The 19,389-nt window shown below is 33.8% G+C and overlaps 2 protein-coding genes across 2 annotated transcripts; both read right to left on the bottom strand.

Moving 5' to 3' along the window:
- Nucleotides 1-1,235: 1,235 nt before the first annotated feature.
- LOC133858474 (probable metal-nicotianamine transporter YSL7) lies at nt 1,236-6,172 on the bottom strand. Its single transcript, XM_062293944.1, has 6 exons — nt 5,640-6,172; nt 4,551-4,714; nt 3,094-3,191; nt 2,871-3,005; nt 2,590-2,779; nt 1,236-2,393 (listed from the first exon to the last, which is right to left on the bottom strand). The coding sequence occupies exons 1-6, from the start codon at nt 6,040-6,042 to the stop codon at nt 1,323-1,325; spliced, it is 2,061 nt and encodes a 686-aa protein (XP_062149928.1). The 5' UTR covers nt 6,043-6,172; the 3' UTR covers nt 1,236-1,322.
- A 3,314-nt stretch (nt 6,173-9,486) lies between these two features.
- LOC133870889 (4-hydroxybenzoate polyprenyltransferase, mitochondrial) lies at nt 9,487-18,845 on the bottom strand. The gene is made up of 9 exons (XM_062308158.1): nt 18,272-18,845; nt 15,275-15,410; nt 13,754-13,875; nt 11,883-11,952; nt 11,607-11,756; nt 11,302-11,437; nt 11,109-11,205; nt 10,130-10,201; nt 9,487-9,896 (listed from the first exon to the last, which is right to left on the bottom strand). The coding sequence occupies exons 1-8, from the start codon at nt 18,703-18,705 to the stop codon at nt 10,132-10,134; spliced, it is 1,215 nt and encodes a 404-aa protein (XP_062164142.1). The 5' UTR covers nt 18,706-18,845; the 3' UTR covers nt 9,487-9,896; nt 10,130-10,131.
- Nucleotides 18,846-19,389: the final 544 nt, after the last annotated feature.

The following is a 19,389-nucleotide window of genomic DNA, read 5'->3' as shown; positions in this document are numbered from 1 at the left end:
TTTTTATATATGGATTAGCGGAAGATGAAAGTCATATATAGCACTTTATTGTAATAATTTTGTTTGTATCTATGATTATATAACCTCATAGCATGTGGTTATGATTCTGTAGAGCATTATACTTAGTAATGTAAGAGTTTTATGCTCATGATCTTTGGTCAATGAAATACCCAGATCTTTCGTTAAAAAAAAAAAATAGTGATTTTTACTAAAATTTAATGTGTAGCATTACTCTTACCATATTATATTAACGAAAAATGATATACATACATCCCCTATAAAATAAAATTGCAAGGTACATGACCTAGAAAGCACTTGATCATGGTCAACTTTGTAAGCCTACTTGGGTATTAAGCATTTACCTGTAAGAGCTTAATTACTTGCATTCGGAGTCCCATAAATTCAATGATAAATTTGAAAATGAGATGTATAAGAGATTTGTCTATATCATTTCTCAATATTGACTCGTGTAGGAGTCAATTTCATGCCATGTACGAACATTTTGCCGTGTCAGATATGGACATTTACAATTTTTCAATGAGAAAATAATACACTTAGCCCAATATAAGTCTCATAAATACAAAGATGAGTTTTAGGTATCCGAAAATGGTTGAAGGCTAGGGAGATTTCGTATTTGGTGTTCAAAAGAGGCACGAATAATAAAGAAGCAGCACTGGAAATTTCAAAGGTAAGAACATTTTTTCTGTGTGGAATTTTTTGTTGGGGTTTTGGGGATCCTTTTGGAGTAGGTTGAATGTTGAATTTTGTTTTTTTTTTTTTTTTTTTTTTTTTGTTTTTTTTTTGTTTTTTTTTTTTTTTTTAGTTTAGTGTTATTCCTTTAGATGTCCCTCATTTCGTAGTATCCTTCTTTGAAAACATCCATCAGCATTTCTTGAATTCTGACTTCTTTGTTTTTTTTTTTTAAGTAATGTTTCTTGAATTCTGACTTTTGAATTCGTTGTTATCCGGTGAGAACCTGCCACCAGCTCACCGGAGTATCTTATGTCAGGAATAGGCGGTTTTGAGAAATAAGTAATTACCGATCTGCTTGCAAATGCCAAAATGTATTCATATTCATACAGTCCAATTTTAATTTAGTCAGATGGGTTCTATAAGTGGTCTTTTACATTTGCCTGCTCGAATTCTCTCAAATACAAGTAAATAATTTTTTGAGTTCTAGACCATCGCGATTTTAAACTTGAAAGAAACATAATTAATAATTAATTGCTAATCAATCAAGAAAATGACATGCTTAAAATATAATTTCAAGTTTATTACTGAGCTAAAAAAGTGCTGCCTATTTACAGATAAAAAGCATCAACTTAACCTTGTATTTGAGAGGCAGATAAGAACTGCATGCATATAGGAGCTTTAATACCGGCAAGAGAGAGTATAGCAGCTGGAATTCCCCATAAAGAATCACCACAGATGAGGCCGGATGCCACAGCAGGTGCAAAGTCGTGGGCTTTTGGCTTGTTCTTCATCTGCCACAAGAAGAGAATCAAGCTCCCAACACACATGTCAATGGCGAAGTATCCACCAAGATAGAATGGGATGGCCATGCACATTGCGCTTGGAACAAACCTATACATCCTGTACTTTGTTTCATAACACCTCAGCAGCTCGCTCAGTATATTTAGGGCAATAGCAATGCAAAAAAATGTGATAGCAAGTTTGACGCAATTTTTGGGAAGGGAATCGATACCCTCAACTCCAAGAAGGGCAATTCCGCGGTATAATAAGCCGTAAGGCGCAGGATAGGATCCGTTTGGGTCGCCAACAGAGTATGCTTTGTAGAAAAACCAGAAGACCAAAGGCGACATGAGGCAACCCATGGCTGTACCAAAAACTTGGCTAAAGAACATAGAGCGAGGAGATGCCAAAGTCAGATATCCAGTCTTGAAGTCCTGCATGAGATCAGAAGCAGTAGAAACAATGCTCATCATGACACCACAAGAAGCAAGACCAGCAATAACTCCCCCATTTTCAAGACCAACCCAAGAACTGAAGATTATGATAGCAACTTTGCCATAGTTGGAAGCAAGAGACCAATCGGTAAGACCGCATCCATAGGCATTGCAGAAAGCCAAAATTGGCGCAATGGCATAAGCAACCAATATATGGTACCATTTCAATTGGTGGAAGATGAAGGGGACTGATATAATGGATATCACTGCGAGGATACCATATCCAAGGAAAGCTACCCAAACAGGAATCTGATCTGTCAAGAACAACTCCGTCCGTCGTTTCTCATCGTAGTTTTCAATCTCAGAGTCTGACGGATGATCTTCAACCACAGATTTATGTGTTACAAGACTGCTTGCAGTTTTGATTAGCATATAGACAACGTGGAAAAGGCCATCACCAAGCATCATCGCAATTGCAATAAAAACCTATAAAGATGAACAAGAGAGAGAAAGAAGCAAATTATAACACAAGAGTACTGTAATAAAATCATTATGTTCACTCTTATAATTTGTTTCTACTCTTATAATAAAATTATTCTTTGATACATTGGCCAATTTTATTTTATTTTATTTTTTTTAAATAAAAAAAACGTACAATAATGTAAAAGGAGCAATACCGTACCCTATATCCTTGAATGCCATGGAGACTGCTTGGAGATAGTTGAGCGCTATACCAGTCACCTTTCTTGTGCTCAATCAATGGCCACATAATTCCCCACGAGAGTACGGCTCCAATAAGCAAAGATATATTTACCATGTAAGGGCAAATCATTCCAACACCAACATACGTCGATGAGAAATCAAAGTAGAACCTACGACGGAGATAATTAATATTAATTCCAGATAATGTTTGGTCTTTCTAGCTTATAAACGATGCTTTTCAGTAACTGGAAAAGACTTTACCTCTGTTGATAGGCTTGGAGGCCGAAGGTAGGGAAGTTTGAAAACCCACAATCATCGCCAGCAGTGTAAAACCATTGGAAAAAGGCAAACACAAAGCTAAAGCAGAAGGATTGAAAGAGCACACTAACTTGTTTCCTGTATTCATGGAGATGAATGCATTAGCTAGATGACGACCAAATGAAAGATTAATTAGAATGCAAATCTTATGTGAATGCATGCTCACTTTGCCAGCTTAGCTCCCCTGGGTGTGTGAAAGCTGTTGATGAGGTATGCAGTTGCAGTCCCACTTGGGTAGGTCAACTTGTACTTTAAGATCATCATCTGCATGCGGGACATGTTCATCTTGAAAACTTGAGCATCTTCAATGGATGGTCTAACTAGAACGTCAAAATTCTTTACATTTTAATTAGGGGTGTTTAGACCGGCGGTTAAAATTCGCACCGTATTCGCTATCCGTCCGTTCAATTCGCATGGGTTACCACTAAATTTTCAGGCTCTAACTTTGGGCGAGCGGAAACCATATCCACTATCCATGCATACGCGAGCATATATATAATGGAATATGGGTAGGCAGAGGCTCCATCTACCCATGTATATATATATATATATATATATATATATATATATATATATATATATATATATATATATATATATATATATATATATATGGAATAGTTTTGTAAACAATGAACAATTAATGTAATATATAATAGATTATGGTGTGTGTTGCATGCATTATGTGTGTTGAATGTTGAAACTTTATTTACGTGCTTCATTCATCTAGTATTGGCTAATTTGACTCGTTGGTATGAAATATCACTAAAACAATAAATTGACATTGTATGTCCACTGTCTAGCTATGGACATTATTTCAAAGCAATTTAAGTCAATTCATTTTTTTTTTCCTTTTCCAGAGAATATAATTCAATTCAATTGTATTTTATAGTTTTATTTTTTCAATTTATTTGTATTGCCCAAATTTTATAAATATATGTACTTTTTTTCAGATTAAAATTCAGTTTATAAAATACTTCTTTGTCCAATGCTTACAATTCAATTTGTATTTTCATATTACAACTTACAAAAATGTTATGCACGTACGTATTCTGTTTAAAAATTGGATTAAGCCCATATAAAAAAGCTCATAAAAAGGCTATAAAAGCATGTTGCGACTGATGCTCATATAAATTAAGTTCATAGTTAAATAAAATAAATAAATAAATAAAAAACTCAAACCTGGCCCCCCTCCCAAATGCAAAGTAGATGTCACATTCGGTTAGTACAAAAAAATCGTTTGCCTGTGTGTGATTATGGGCAAACTCCGCCCACCCTAGACATGCTAATTGTTGCTAAAACTCGCTATCCGTAAGATGTGAATACGGATGTGAATTAAGGGTATACCATCCGCCTATATAGTGCAATTTACACTCTAATTTTAGTTAATAAGACCCAAGTTTTACTCAAACAAAATTCTCTCCGAAATCTTTAAAATGGAGGTAATGTTACGTACCATGATTTTTTATATTTATATAAGCATGAACTGCATCATTTTTTTACCTTTTTTATTCATTTAGAAAATTTCATGGAGTGTGTATTGAAAAAGTAAATAATTAAAATAAAAAAAGTATAAATTTTTGGTTAAATAGCTAAAATAGATAATGCTTGCTTTTTGCTTACCTTTCTTAGGGGCACAATAGAGAATAAGCCAACGAAGCTCACGACAAGGAGGAACCCAATCATCCAACCAAGAGAGAGTGGCTTCACGTTGATTGGTGTGCTTGCTCCATCTCCTTGGGCAGCTATCATAGGACTCATTCCTAGCAGATAGCTTGCAGTGCCACCTAATAATATGCATGTCAAATATTTATTAAGCATTTACAAACAAGTTTATATATAGGGTTAATTTTAAATTAACAAAAAGTTATAATAAGCAAGAACAAGTGCAACTTCACCCTAGATTTGATTTTTCTACAATCAAAACATCAAATCATAAAAAGCTCCATCTTGATGGAGATTCAAATTTCATGAAATGAGTATAGAATTCGCAGATTCAGTCAGAGACATAAAGGGTTTGTTTGATAAAAAAATTTAGAGGGTATATTTTATTATTATTATTTATGAAAAAAAATGTTTTGATCGATGTAAATAATTTTGAGTATTTTACAAGTATTTTATGTTTGAAGTTGTTTATTAAAGCTATTATTTTTTCGCTGAAAAACAAATCCAAAACACATTATCAAACCAACCCTTTGCTTCAAAAGATCAAAGCTCAAGGAAATACATCATTGCATCCATATAAAACTTTCTTTAGCATCCTTTAGATTCATTGTTTAAAAGTTGATCTAGTTAGGTTTAATTTCTATAATATCTAGAAATAGAATTTTAAATTCTTGAGCACCCTTACCCCCTCCCGACCCCTTGCAAGCAAGCCGATTTTCAATGATAAGTTTTACCAGAGATTTGTATCGGAAAATACTTGTCAATCTAAAAATTTGATTCTCACATCAAAAAAATACTTGAATAAATGGTTGTCCCTCTTATCATCCCTTATAAAAAAAAATATCAAATTCCGAAAATATATTCAAGATGCAAGAGAAAATAATCAACATCACTACATCAGCCTAACCAAAATTGTCGATCCTATCACACCAACTATTAACTTTTTCAATCATATTATTCCATTCAGGCCTTCACTTGCTCAGAAATTTAACAAATATCAAATAAAAAAAAGACGTAAGAAAATAAAAAGGAGTTTGAAGAACATACTGCTAAATGCAATCCCAGAGGACGCAACAACACATGTTTGGATGACAGTGTTCTCTTGCCTGGTGAATGGCTGCTTTAACATACCACACCTATCAAGGAGGGCCGTATAACCCTTTAAAACGGCAAATCCCAACAAACCCGCCGCAACGTTAAGAGACGGTATGACTCCAGTAGTTAGGTTAAGCTTGCACACAATGAAGTTGAACACAATGCTCAAAATAAAGCTCGTCACCATAGACCTTATGGTTATCTGTTTCGTCCATGGCGGCACCTCCGTGTCCTTAAACACCCTCTCGATCTCCAACATAATCATTTTCCTTTCGCCGCCACCTATCTTCTTTGTATCTCCTCCATCATCGAACTCGTTTATTTCTCTCTCTTCCCTAGAGTTTCTTCTCTCCATTGCTTTTGGCCTCCTCTCTGTGTTTACACAGTACTGAATCACAAGGGAGGCCTAGTAGGAATAAATCGCTCGATCAGACACGGCATATATCTATTAGGCATCGTATGGATGAGAGAGTTTCAAGTGTACGGTTACATCCTGTCACGTAAAATAAGGGAATGAACCAATCAAGGTTGTCACTTGTTAATAATGATTCTGAAGAATCTTAATTTAGATTTTTTTTTTTTTTTTTTTTTTTTTTTTTTTTTTTAAGTCAAATATTGGATCCCAAAATCGCTGGTTGACAGTTGATTCTGAGAGAATCGTATAGTTAATAATAGTAACAGGGTACAACCAATAGCCATATTTGGTGGGGTGAAATAAGTAATTCTAGAAGTCTCGTTTTCTCTTAAAAAATAATGTGATTTTTAAAATTATTATTTGATAAAAATTTAATAGTGATTTATCACAAATTAAATAATAATTTTAAAAGATAACTTTTTTAAGGAACAAAAACGGAAATATACACTATTTGTTGTGAGTCTACAATCATATAGAAAGAGAGTATTAATTATTTAGAAATAAGATTCTAGTGGTAGATAATAATATATAAGGGTAGTTCGAAGAATTCTAATACTTTCAAAATCAACTCAAGACCTGAATATTAATAATCTTTGCTTTCTTTATTTATCAACCTAATAAATTTATATAGTGTTACAAAGAAATGAGATAAACAAGGGGCTCAAGAAAATCTCTCTACCGTATCAAGAACATGAAGAATAATATCCTCTTTTTAATGATGTTTATCTGTCTAGTTAATTATATATTAAATATCAGACTTAATAGATTATCATTTTTAGCTTGACAGCTGCCTTCCTAGCTTATTTTGTTGCTTCTTTTTTAGAAAGTGATGAATTAATATTGGTTGTTATACTTAATTAGTATATACTTCTCTCTTTCTTTCTTTCTTTTTTTTTTTTTTTTTTTCAATTATAATTCCCTTTCGAAATGTTCAATCCGATCTATTTTTTATAACGAAATTACCCCAAATTTGCGAATTAATTAATTTACTCGTGGAGTTTATCCCAATTAAACGACAACAGGCATACGATAAGAATTGAATGAAATTAAAATTCTAAAGGATAATAATATATTCATCCTTAGCGCTCCTAATCCAAATCTAATGTAACTCCTATTTCAAATTCTAATAGTAAATAATTTTTATAATCCAAATAAAATTACAAATCATAATTAAACGAGATAATGAGATAATAATTATAATTCTATGTCAGGTAGTTTCTTTCCGATTAACCTCACCTTGAAGCTTAACGAATGAAATTGCAATTCTAAAGGATAATATATTCATCCTTCGTGAGCCTAAAAATTAGCATGTCATTTACGTACATACAAATATATAATGACAACGTCATTATCAAACATTTTAAAATAAATACATTTATCAGCTTCATTCAAACGAAAACCATCAGAAATATATAATTACATTATCAAATATTCTTTCATGTCTTTGGAGCTTGTTTTAAGCCATATAAAGATTTAACTAATTTACAAATTTTGTTTTCTTGTCCTGGAATTATGAACCGTTATGGTTGTTTCATATATACATCTTCATCCAAATAACCATTTAAGAATGTTGTTTTCATATCTATTTGGTGGATTTCAAAATTAAATATGGAAGCCAAAGATACCAAAGTTTCTAATTGATGAAATCTTAGTTATAGGAGCATAAATATCAAAATAATTAATACCCTTAGATTGTCTAAACCCTTTGGCTACTAATCTAGCCTTAAACTTGTCAATGGATCTATCATGTTTCATCTTTTTCTTAAAGATTTATTTACATCCGATGAGTTTAGAACCAGAAGGCAAATCTACAAGAATCCATATGTTATTAAATATAATGGATTCTATTTCATCATCAATAGCTTCTTTCCAAAATGTGGCATTCCTAAATTTTATAGCTTCTTTAATGTTAGAAGGTTCATATTCCAGGTTACAACACACACCAATTTAATTCACAATTACTTGAGAGTTCCCTTCTATAAAGTATGTCAAAAAATCAAAACTAAAACTTCTTTCTTTTTTAATTCTTTTGGATTTCCTAATTTTGAAATTCTCTTCATTTTTTGAAACAACATTTTCAAAAATATTTTCATTATTATAAGTACTTGCTTTAGAAAATTTAGAGTTTTTAATAATATTGGATTCAAAAAATTCAGCATATCTTGACTTGAAAATAACATTAGAATCCAATTAAAGAAAACGATAAGCTTTACCATGTAAAGCATAAACGACAAAAACACATGTAGAAGTTCTTGATCCTAATTTATATCTGGCAACATTGTTGGCGTCTAAAGCGTCAAACGTGCGTGCGACCAGTGCACTGGGTGACATAACTAACATGTGTATACTCAACATCTAATCTAATATAAGAGCAAGATAAATGCTTATAAAGCACATAAAAAACTAACAACTTTTTTTTTCGTATTTGTGTTGATTGGGTGGTAAATTGGAGGGTTAGTCTGCAATTATGCAGATGGTTGTCATGTAGGGTAGTCTTGCCCTGTTTGGGGGTTCTTTTTTTTTTTGTGTTCATTTGCTGTTGCAGATGGTGTTTCAGTGGTCTGGAGGGTTGTAAATTTTGTGTGATGTTATAAGAATTTAACCATTCATCTAAGAAAAAAAATGTTTATTGAATTCTGACTTTTGAGTTTCGATGATATTGGATCAGAATCTTTGAACCGAGATCCCAATAGGAAGACTCAAATATGTCGGGAATGGGCAATTTTGGAAAATAGATAATCTCCTTGCAAGCAGTACTATATCCTTGAATGCCGTGGAGACTGCTTGCTGATAGTTGAGCGCTATACCAATCACCTTTCTTGTGCTCAATCAATGGCCACATAATTCCCCACGAGATTACGGCTTCAATCAGCAAAGATATATTTAACCATGTAAGGGCAACCAATACATGGTACCATTTCAATTGGTGGAAGATGAAGGGGACTACCGGACTAGGCTGCGAGATACCATATCCAAGGAAAGCTACCCAAATGGGAATTTGGTCTGTCAAGAACTTTGTTCGTCGTTTCTCATCGTAGTTTACAATCTTAAGATGTGCTACTTACAGTTTTGATTAGCAATCTCACAATCTCATATTTATGTGCTACTTACAGTTTTGATTAGCAATCTCACAATCTCATATTTATGTGCTACTTACAGTTTTGATTAGCATCATCGCAACTGCAATAAAAACCAATCAAGATGTACAAGAGAGAGAGAGAGAAAGAAAAGGGCAAATTGTAACATAATAGTACTTTGATAAAATTATTATGTTCACTCTTATTATCTGTTTCTACTCTTATTATTTGTTTCATTGGCCAACTTATATATATATATATATATATTTTAAAAAAAAACATTATTGTAAAAGGATCGAGCCTTAAGTGAAGGAAAAAATTGAAGTGTAGCTTTTAGCATTTCAGCAAAAGCAAATAATATGAGATACCATACAAGAGCATTGCCTTAAACATCTTTGATGAGGCTAAAAGGTCCAATTATTTAATAAGAGGCCAACACCCCCACCCCAATCTCTCCTCTTCTTCCTTTCTTGCGGTTCTGGGTACAGAAGTAAAGTAAATGCAACACGAAAAAACTCACTTCCTCCCAACAAAACACTTCCCATCCAAACATGGATCAATTACGAACTCCATAAGCTAGTTTGGTTCAAGTCCAGCCCTTCGGTGTACATTCACGATGTGCATGCATGCACATATGTGAGAGAGAGCAGCTTATACTTGTCAATGAACTTAGTTAAGCCCTTCAGCCGTTTGTTCAATCTGGAAGCTTTCTTTTCCCTGCAAGCAATATACATTGCCCAGTTAATCATTTGAAATTTAACATAATTGAAAGTGATGCGGTTGCCTACAGGATAAAGGCAAAAAGAGAGATGCGTATACAAGTGATGCCTCAAATGGGATATTATTAATTAATCAATGGAATCACGTAATAAAGGTGACATGAGATGGGAGTGCTCAGGTAGGTAATAATCTATGTCATGTATCATCTGTTCTAGACAGGGTAACCATACCACTATGATGAAAGCCTTCCAAATAAGATCCCACTGAAAATAATAGCACCGAACCACTTGTTGGACACAAATCTGAAAGCAAGCAAAGAAGATTTGATAAAGAAATGTGAGTTATATAAAGTAGAAACACAATTCTCGGTAAATGGATCTCAACAAAGAATCATAATGAGAAAAAATTGGATCATCACCATATTTCAGCACTGTATTTGTCTTAAGGTTGGGGATATAGAGAAAGTGGGGTACCTTGTTTTGCATCACATGTTCTTAATGAGTATTTAAGGGGCATTAAAAAGTTGAGGCAGTTCCATATGACAGAATTAATAAACAAAGAGAGCAGACATGAATCTAGAAAGTAAAAATTGGTAGAGTTGCGTAGTGATGGCAGGCTGCCAGCAAACCCTGTTCTGTGATTCCAGTAATCTAGATCTCTAAGAGAATATAAACAAAAAGCAGAATATATTTTTGCATTTGTTTGCATGCACTTATCTAAGAGTGTCTATTGAAATGGATACATTTAGATTAAAAGAATATAAAAGATAATTTAAGAGGCTTCTCCTGATAAGAATGTAATTTTTAGGATCCCTTAGGCATCATTTAATGCTGTATTTTAGTGCCAATTCAAAACTAATGTATCAACCCTCTCAGCTTACTTTTTTGGCTAAGCTTTTAAATCTATTGATCAATATAATGCTGCATTTACCAAGACGCTTAAAAACATCATCTAGACAAGAATCATTCATAATCTAGATTACAAAAATGGTGGCATCTCTCTATACGCAGTGTGCTTCCAAACAACGGAAAGAAGCTTAAGACAGAGGAATGTGATCTCAAGGACATATCCAAAAGGAGGCCCCTAGAGGAAATACAGTATGGATTTATGCATCACATGAGCCAAAGTACAATCAGCAGCATTAACACAATAAACCTATGTTATACTAAAACCCCAAAAAATAGAATACAATAAAATAAAATTGCGCACTTTCTATTGCAATCAGCACGGGATGATAGATCAACTGTCCATATCTGCCAAGCTAATTGTCCAGATGCAGCTGCCAGAAATGCATAATATGACCACCCTGCTCCACGTTTTTTTTTTGTTTTTCAGAAAACAGATTACTATAAGCCAATTACAGTTGACAGAAAGTTGCTAACATAGGGAACAGAGTATATACCAATCCCAGCATTAAATCCACTGAGGGCAAGGCTACCAATGCATGCAATTCCAAACCCAGTAATCCATTGCTTAGTCGAATCTCCAAATCTCAAAGCCGTAGATTTAACACCCACTTTCAAATCATCTTCTTTATCCTGGATGCATGTTAATAACATTATTTATTAGGAAGCAAGAATGTAGTTAACATTATTTGTTAACAACAGACTGAGCGGATAAGGCAAAAAGTCCGTTTGGTTACATGAAATCAGAAAGGATAAGGCAAAAATAAATTCAATTATAACCTCCAAGAGATACAAATTGTACCTGATGTGCATATATCGTATCATACACAAGAGTCCAACATACTCCAGAAAGGTACAATGGAAACACTATGGCTGGATCCAGACTTCCTTTAACTGCAGTCCACCCTAACAAAGCACCCCAGTTAAAGGTCAGACCTAGATAGGCTTGAGGCTGCGGTGCATAGTTGCATTTAATCAGAAAATCAGTCAACTTCATGAAACCACTCATCTAAGGAAAAAACATAAACAAAATTTTACTTGCATATCTTTAGCAGAAATGGACAGTAAACATCATTACCCAAAATGTCAACCTCTTCATAAGGGGATAGGAGAAGACTAGCAACAAGGATGAAGCCCCCAAAATACGGCTGGTAGGAATAGATAAGCCACATTAATTTGAAAGAAACACACTTAATAGACTAAAGGTAAATGCTGATTTGATCAAATTTGCAAACTAAAAGAGAAGAATAATAAGATAACTCAGAGATTACACAACAAAATATCGATAATTGAAATCCATCTATTGCAATATTGGTTAACTAGCCGAAAATAATAAATCAAAAGTAGAATTAAGACCTTCAACAAACCAGAAATCATTCTTATTTTATTCTTGTTATAGGTCATATCAGTTTGGCAAGCTGATAACCTCATCATTAATGTCTCTATATAAAGGAAAATTGTCATTGCCTAGTATTGGTTTGCATTCACACAGTACTACCTTAAGCTTTGCATCAAGGTCCTTGAATGCTCAAGAGCATTGCAGATAATGCAAACAGCACTTTAACATAAAGTGGACCTCTTTTCCTGTCTGTGTGACACCCTTTTTCAGGTGAATTTAATGCAAATCTACAAGAAATCATTTAGCAACATGTGATGCATCACATAAAAACATTTATAGAACTCAATATATGATGTGATAGAGATAAATCTGAGCCATCTTTCACTCAACATAAAAGGTTTGTCTGAATCTTAGCTGAATTGGGCCTCAATTTAATATAAGGGTGTGCATAGGCACACTAACATGATAAGGTGTCAGTATATGTGTCTTAAGTGCACAAACAACAACAACAACAACTCCCATAAAGCAAAGAAGGCATCCTCATGGATTCATTGCTATCAGATGTACGATTTTGAATTGAAGGCCAGACCCTAAATTCCCACTAACAGCTGATTTTAAAAGCGGAAGCTAATTGGAATTCCAGAATTTGTGGAATCTTAAGGAACACCAATTCAGCATAAGGACCGAAGTGCCTTGCATCTCATACAAACAAATGACTCTAAATTATTTAAAGCACTTTCCACCTTCTTTAAAACTCAAAGGTAGAAGGTTTCTGCATAAAAGAATACATGCAAAGTTGAAATGCTTGTGGAAGAGTTAAAAAAAAAACAATACATAAATTCCTCCAATGATCCAAGCTCCAGTGGTAATATAATATACTGAAACGTGATTGATAGCCGATATCAGGTTGTAACATTATCATGGTTCCCCGTGACAAAATACATCAAAGTAGCTTCCTATCATATTATACCGTGCGATGCATCCTTAAACAATAGAGCAAACCCAAACTACAGCTTTGTATATGTAGGATTATGCCAGTAGCGAATTCCTATCTCCCATATGGCACTAAACACTCAAAAGGCTCACATGGTCACAAAATCACGTTAGATTTTTGGAATAGAAATTTGACACCAGGGATCAAATTGATGAAGAATATGTACATGCAAGCAGGCATAAATGTTCACATAGGGGGTTGTACATGCTTGGTAAAGTTGAACCTTGTTTTAACTTTCGAACTTGATAAAATGTTCATCAAGTTGAACCTGGTTTAAATTTTGTAACTTGACAAACGTTCATCGCTTTGACAATGACTTTATGCTGATGGTGAATAAGATGTAAGACTGCATCACTTGCAGCAGTAGTTTTATGCATACAATTAACCTAACTATCCTGTGAATTGTAGTTCTACAGAAATAAATCTAAAAACTTCATATACAAATCAGTTCTTAACTAAGAACATTAGTTGAAATGAAGAAAAAAATCCCACTGATTGTTTTCATGGGATCCTGCTCAAATGATGACTTCAAAGCTTCAACTCTAATTCCAAAAAATTGCACACCTTGTTGATTTATTAGAGCAACTCAACGAGGGCAGATGAAAATAATACTAACCTATAATTGTTTAATTGAAGGAGAATCCCAAGACCCAAAAGCAATTGAAACCCAAGAAAACAAAGCCCTTGAAATGGAGACAAAAGACCACTTGCAACTGGTCGCAACTTCGTACGTTCCACCTGCATTACAGAAAGTTTTTTCCAAATAATTATGCTGGAGTCAAATGAAAAAATCACATATCAGAAATCAAATCAAAATAGTCTTAAATTCATTGTTTTGTAAATCAGAGAAAGATAAAGGAAAAAATAATCCATGAAGAAGTAAACTTTTTCTCCAAATTGAGAAAGATTCCAATCACAAGTACTTCAATATGGCAAAAGAACAGTTGTAGGGATGGGAGAGTATGATGCTGCAATTAACTAAATGAATTTGACAATGGCTGGGGAAAAATCAGACCCTAATATTTTTCTAAGTTTTTTTGGATCTAATCATGTGATTTAAATTTTCAAGGCACTAAATCACACACAATAAATTAATAAATTTCACTACTTAATCCGACCTTAAACAGATCATGTGTAATTCTACATGGTAAGTATTTAAAAAGTTTAAGATGTCATTGATATTGACAAGATTAGGAACAAAATCAAAACACACCCTAAAGATTTAGTCATGCTGGAGAAAATAATTTTTTGATTCACCAAATCGAGTGCTATGAATCAAGTAGTGTCAATGGTACATGAAGAACACAGGCCAACTATTGACTTCACAGAAAATAATTTTTTGATTCACCAAATCGAGTGCTATGGATATATCGAGTTGTGTCAATGGTACATGAAGAACACGGCCAACTATTAACTTCACAATGCATAAAGATAATTAAAAAAAAAAATAATAATCTTTTAAACAATGCACTCACTGTTAACCCCTCGCGCCAAAAAAAAACTGACTGATCCCAGGCGGGACATCTAATGGTGAAAGAGCCATTCTCTCCACCTCCAAATAACAAAATGAAGGTTTGTAAAAGATTTAGGATAGGTCGGTAATAAGATCTACAATACTAGTGCAACAACATTAAGCCAACAACAACAATCACAACTTGTAATGACCCACCCTCAATGATACTATATTGTTTGTTTTTAGCTCCATCGAACCAGACTTCCCAAAAGGTCACCCATTCTGGTACTATTTTCACAGAAGTACGCTTAACTGCGAAGTTCTAATAGATTCATAGTTATCATGGCTTTAAAACGCCTTGTGTCAAGAAGGATGCCAATATACATAAAACTTATCACATCCAATATGCATGAATCCTAATATAAATTAAACATATTACATATCAATAAAAAAAAAAATAGAAATTTCCAAGACAACACACGACATTTAGTCTCATTATCATCCAAAACAATTACACTTCTAGATGCACTTAAAAAATGACAGCACTTAAGGTCAGAAACATCAAAAAGCATCCATAGACATATACTAACAAGACAAACTTTTGCAATTAAAATGACGAATGTATTCAAGTAGAAGGATAAGTAGATTACATTCATCTTAAAGGAGTAGAAAACAAAAACTTACCATGGTATCAATATCCCGATCAAGGAGGTCATTTATGGTACATCCAGCACCCCTTAGAAGTAGTGCCCCACAACCAAAAAGCAGCAACATCTTAAAATCGGGGAGATGTCTCGGTGACGCTGCCAAGGTAATTGACCTAAACCAATAAAGATGAGTTTCAGAGAAGTAATATTGGTGTATATAATGCTCTAGTGAATCACGTGTGAAACATCCTGTCATCAAAACCAATAACATAAGAAATATTTGCACAGTACTTATCATCACTTTTCCCAATTAAAATCATAAAATCAGGAAAGCTTCACTCAACTCCTTTGTGGGAAACTTCCAAGCATTTTGCAATGTGGGGTTCTGATTTTTCAGCCCCTTTGGATCACCCCTTCCATTTAATTTTTTCGTTACTTAAACGGATAGCATGTAGAATGTCCATTCTACCCCTATAAAATTTCAAAAAAAAAATAACTTTTTCACTTTTTAAAATTTTAAAATTTTAATTTTAAAATAAATAATAAAAAAAAAAAAATTTAATCAGAACCCCACATTGCAAATTTTTGAAGTTTAGGGTGGACATTGAAAAATGCATGGTAGTTCAGGAAGTAAGTGAAGTTTCCCCCATAAAACCAAGTCCACTAAGAGGTATTCAAATAATAATGGAAATTAACAGGTTCTGAAGACATTAATGAATACACCTGGATGAAAATTAAAAGGCAAAGTTAAAAGGCATTATCCTTTTCCAAGCAAGCAACCCATTGCACAATCAAGAACTTCTTACTCAACCCTACAAGTCCTGGCCAGAAACGAGCGAAATGATGAAACATATGAAGTTTAAAAATCTAACAAAATCTAATTTCTGTAAAAGTAATTGATAGATAATTCTTTCAAATTTAGTGGGTCTTGACAAATCACTTTCTTTCTATTAAACATACCCCATGCTTAGAACATCACTGCCCAAATGCACAATCTACCATCTTGTGTGATATCTGTCTTCAAAAAATATTTGAAGGTAAAACCATTTATTGTAATTTATCCTAGTCCATACTTCCCATAGTTTTCTAATTTCTAAATGTTCCATGCAAATCACTAAAAACATTTTCTGGGGCTGGAATATTGGAAAAAAAGTGGGTTGAGGAAAACATTGTCTTTGGTAGAACTTGCTAAGCAAACATTACCAAAGTTGATCCCAACTTCATCAAGTAGGCCACAATTTCATTTCTTTCAGCATATTCCTTATTTCACAGCCCATTTGCATTCCACTTCGCTTTAAAATACACAATCTCCTCCAAAATCCTTCTACCCATTATCTCTTATTCCAACATGACCATCATATTGTAACTTTTCTCAAATGCCTTAAACATTATGGGTTCAGGGTTCCCCAAAACTGAAAACTTCCTTGCACCTTCTCACAAAGTCCCCAACATCTTCCAAAAATTCTCAGATTTAAAAACATTACTTACGAATGCAGCTCTAAGGTTATAAAATATGATTCAGAGATCTTTGTTAAATGAACAACAGGATATAGCCTTCAGTATAGCGTACATTCAGATGGCAAAAAATAAAATAAAATAAGACTTGTATAGTAATTCTCACAATATGCCAAAACATATAGGAAGAAATTATGAATTTAAGAGACCTGAAGCAGATTCATCTTTAAACTAACAGGAAGCCACTCAAGAGCAACATAGCTGGAAATGCACCATAGGAAGAAAATATATATATTTATATACACACTGCATTCTTTACTTTCAAAAAATTCTTTATTTTCCCACCGTAAACTTGGATCCTATCATAAAGTTTCAATTCCAGTTAGCCATTTGGCCAAAATTAGACGTTAATTTGGATAGAAAAATATATGACACCACTAATTGCCCCTTTTTGTTAAAAAATAGTCAAATGTCAAGGGAAAAAATTAAAAACAAAAAACAAAAAACGAAACCCATCAACCTCATTCGCAAATACTTCTTATGTCAATTTTCAAAATGCAAAGATAATATTTTTTTTTTTTTTTAATATAAGTAAAGTATATTTCAAAAAAAAAGTGCAGAGAGGCGCAACTCAAAGTACATAGATGTATACATGATACCCCTAATTCAAAGAGAAAGAAGAACACAAATCTGAAAAATAAGAATAAGAACACTCAGACATAGACTGTAGCGTCACTTTCCACATAAACAAGGTTTGTATCACAACTTCTTCAAGTTAATCGAATTAAGTCTCATAATCTTCAAAACTACGTGCATTTCGTTCTTTCCATAGACACCACATCAAACACAACGGAGCCATTCTCCAAATCGGCACCAACAACCGGTTGCCCCTTTGCCCCATCCAACTCCCCAACAGCTCTTTCACCAACTAAAAAATGTAAAATAAGCATGCATATCAAAGGCAATTTAGTCAGTTTGGGTGCATTTCCATCCAACTTAATGGCTGATTTGGACGGAAGGGGCAATTGATACTGAAATTTTACTTTTAAATAGAATCTGAATTGCACCAAGTTAAAGTCTAAAGGATAAGTGACACAAGGACAGTTTATAGGGAAAGTGTAATTTACCTAAAAAATTAATTCCATGGCAAAGTAAAGCATCCAAAAACATCAAATCACTCCCATTATCATCTGAAAGACGAAAATTCACCAAAATCATTTCTCAACAAGTAAGAAATAGAGAGCAGACCCACAAGCAAATCCACTTTAAATGCACTTCACCATTTTAAACTGAAAATCAGAAATTTTCCGGGGGAGCTCGAATTGGTTTTTCCAAATTTTTAAAATTCATCACAATTAAATCATTGCTACTTACTTGATTTCCTTGTTTTGAGATAAACTTGAAAGCTCAGAGGCAACTAAGCCGAAACAAATAAATTTCATTAGGTTGCATAATTGAATTTTATTCTGCATTTCCCATATTTTCCCAGCAACCAAAACCAACTACCTTCCCGGACTTTCCAAGCAACCAAACAAAACATAATCCTAACACAAACACACAGAAAAAGGAAAAGTCGTACCACATACAAGGCCAAGCGAGCAGCCAGGTCCCAATGGGCTTATCGAGGCGAGCGAGACGAGCATAAGGGCGAGCTTGTTTCGGCAAATACAAGTCGATCCAAGACACCTCCGCCTTGGGCAGTCGCGATCCTCCATCCTTATCCTCCTCGCTGTTCGAACTCTCCCTCACGCTCGTCGAAATGTGCGCAACCGATTTATGAACCCACCAATCCAATTTCAAATTATCGCGGGACAAGTCGGAAACGGGAGTGCACCGGTAGTACTGCCTGAACGGCTTATGATAATCAGGAGTAGGGTCTGGTGTTGGTGTTGGTGTTGGGTGAGAGGAAACCGGTAAGGGATTCAAGATGGAGCGAGAGAGAGAGACTGAGGAGGAAAAGAGAGAGGGTCTCTGAAGCCTACGCGAAGCACGAGCAACCCGAAACCACGCCATTTTTATTGTATATTCACCAGAATCATTCAACAAATCAATGGGTTTCAAACCCAAGGCCTTCAAGCTAAGGGAAGATCTTCCTACTCTGGAATCACAGCTTCAAGCATAAATCATAGATGATGCAATCATTTTGATAATTCAAAAGGGATATTGCAAATTGACGGTTAGTTTAGACAAACGTAAATTCATTACTACTGTATTTTTTCACTCTTTGGAAAGAAATGGCAAATATCAAATTATCTCACAAGATTAAACTAAAAATTATAAGTAAATTATTTAATTAATATTCTAATACTCTCCCACTCTCCCTTCTTTATCATGAAATTAAGTTAAAGTCACTAATCGCCCAAAAAATTTAAACCGATAAAAAATATATATATATATATTTTACTTAATTAATATCCAAATATTTATCTCACTTTACAGCTTACATTTGAGATAAGGGACAAAAAAGTTGTTAAATCAAGGTGAAAATATAGCAAATAAAAAAGATTAATATATTAGGGAAAAAAAAAAACCATAAGGCCAATTGCAGTTACCAGTTATATAATTTTTTAATATTCTTATTTTTGAAAGGACCAGCTATATAAATTGAGAAAAGAGGTACATAACCGGGTAACCGGTTTTATACTTTTATAACATATATTAAATATAATAATAAAAAAATAAAAAGAACAAGCGAGC

The sequence above is a fragment of the Alnus glutinosa genome, chromosome 1 (assembly GCF_958979055.1).
Source record: "Alnus glutinosa chromosome 1, dhAlnGlut1.1, whole genome shotgun sequence".
In the NCBI taxonomy this organism is placed as follows: domain Eukaryota; kingdom Viridiplantae; phylum Streptophyta; class Magnoliopsida; order Fagales; family Betulaceae; genus Alnus; species Alnus glutinosa.
This window is presented reverse-complemented; position numbering and strand designations above follow the sequence as displayed.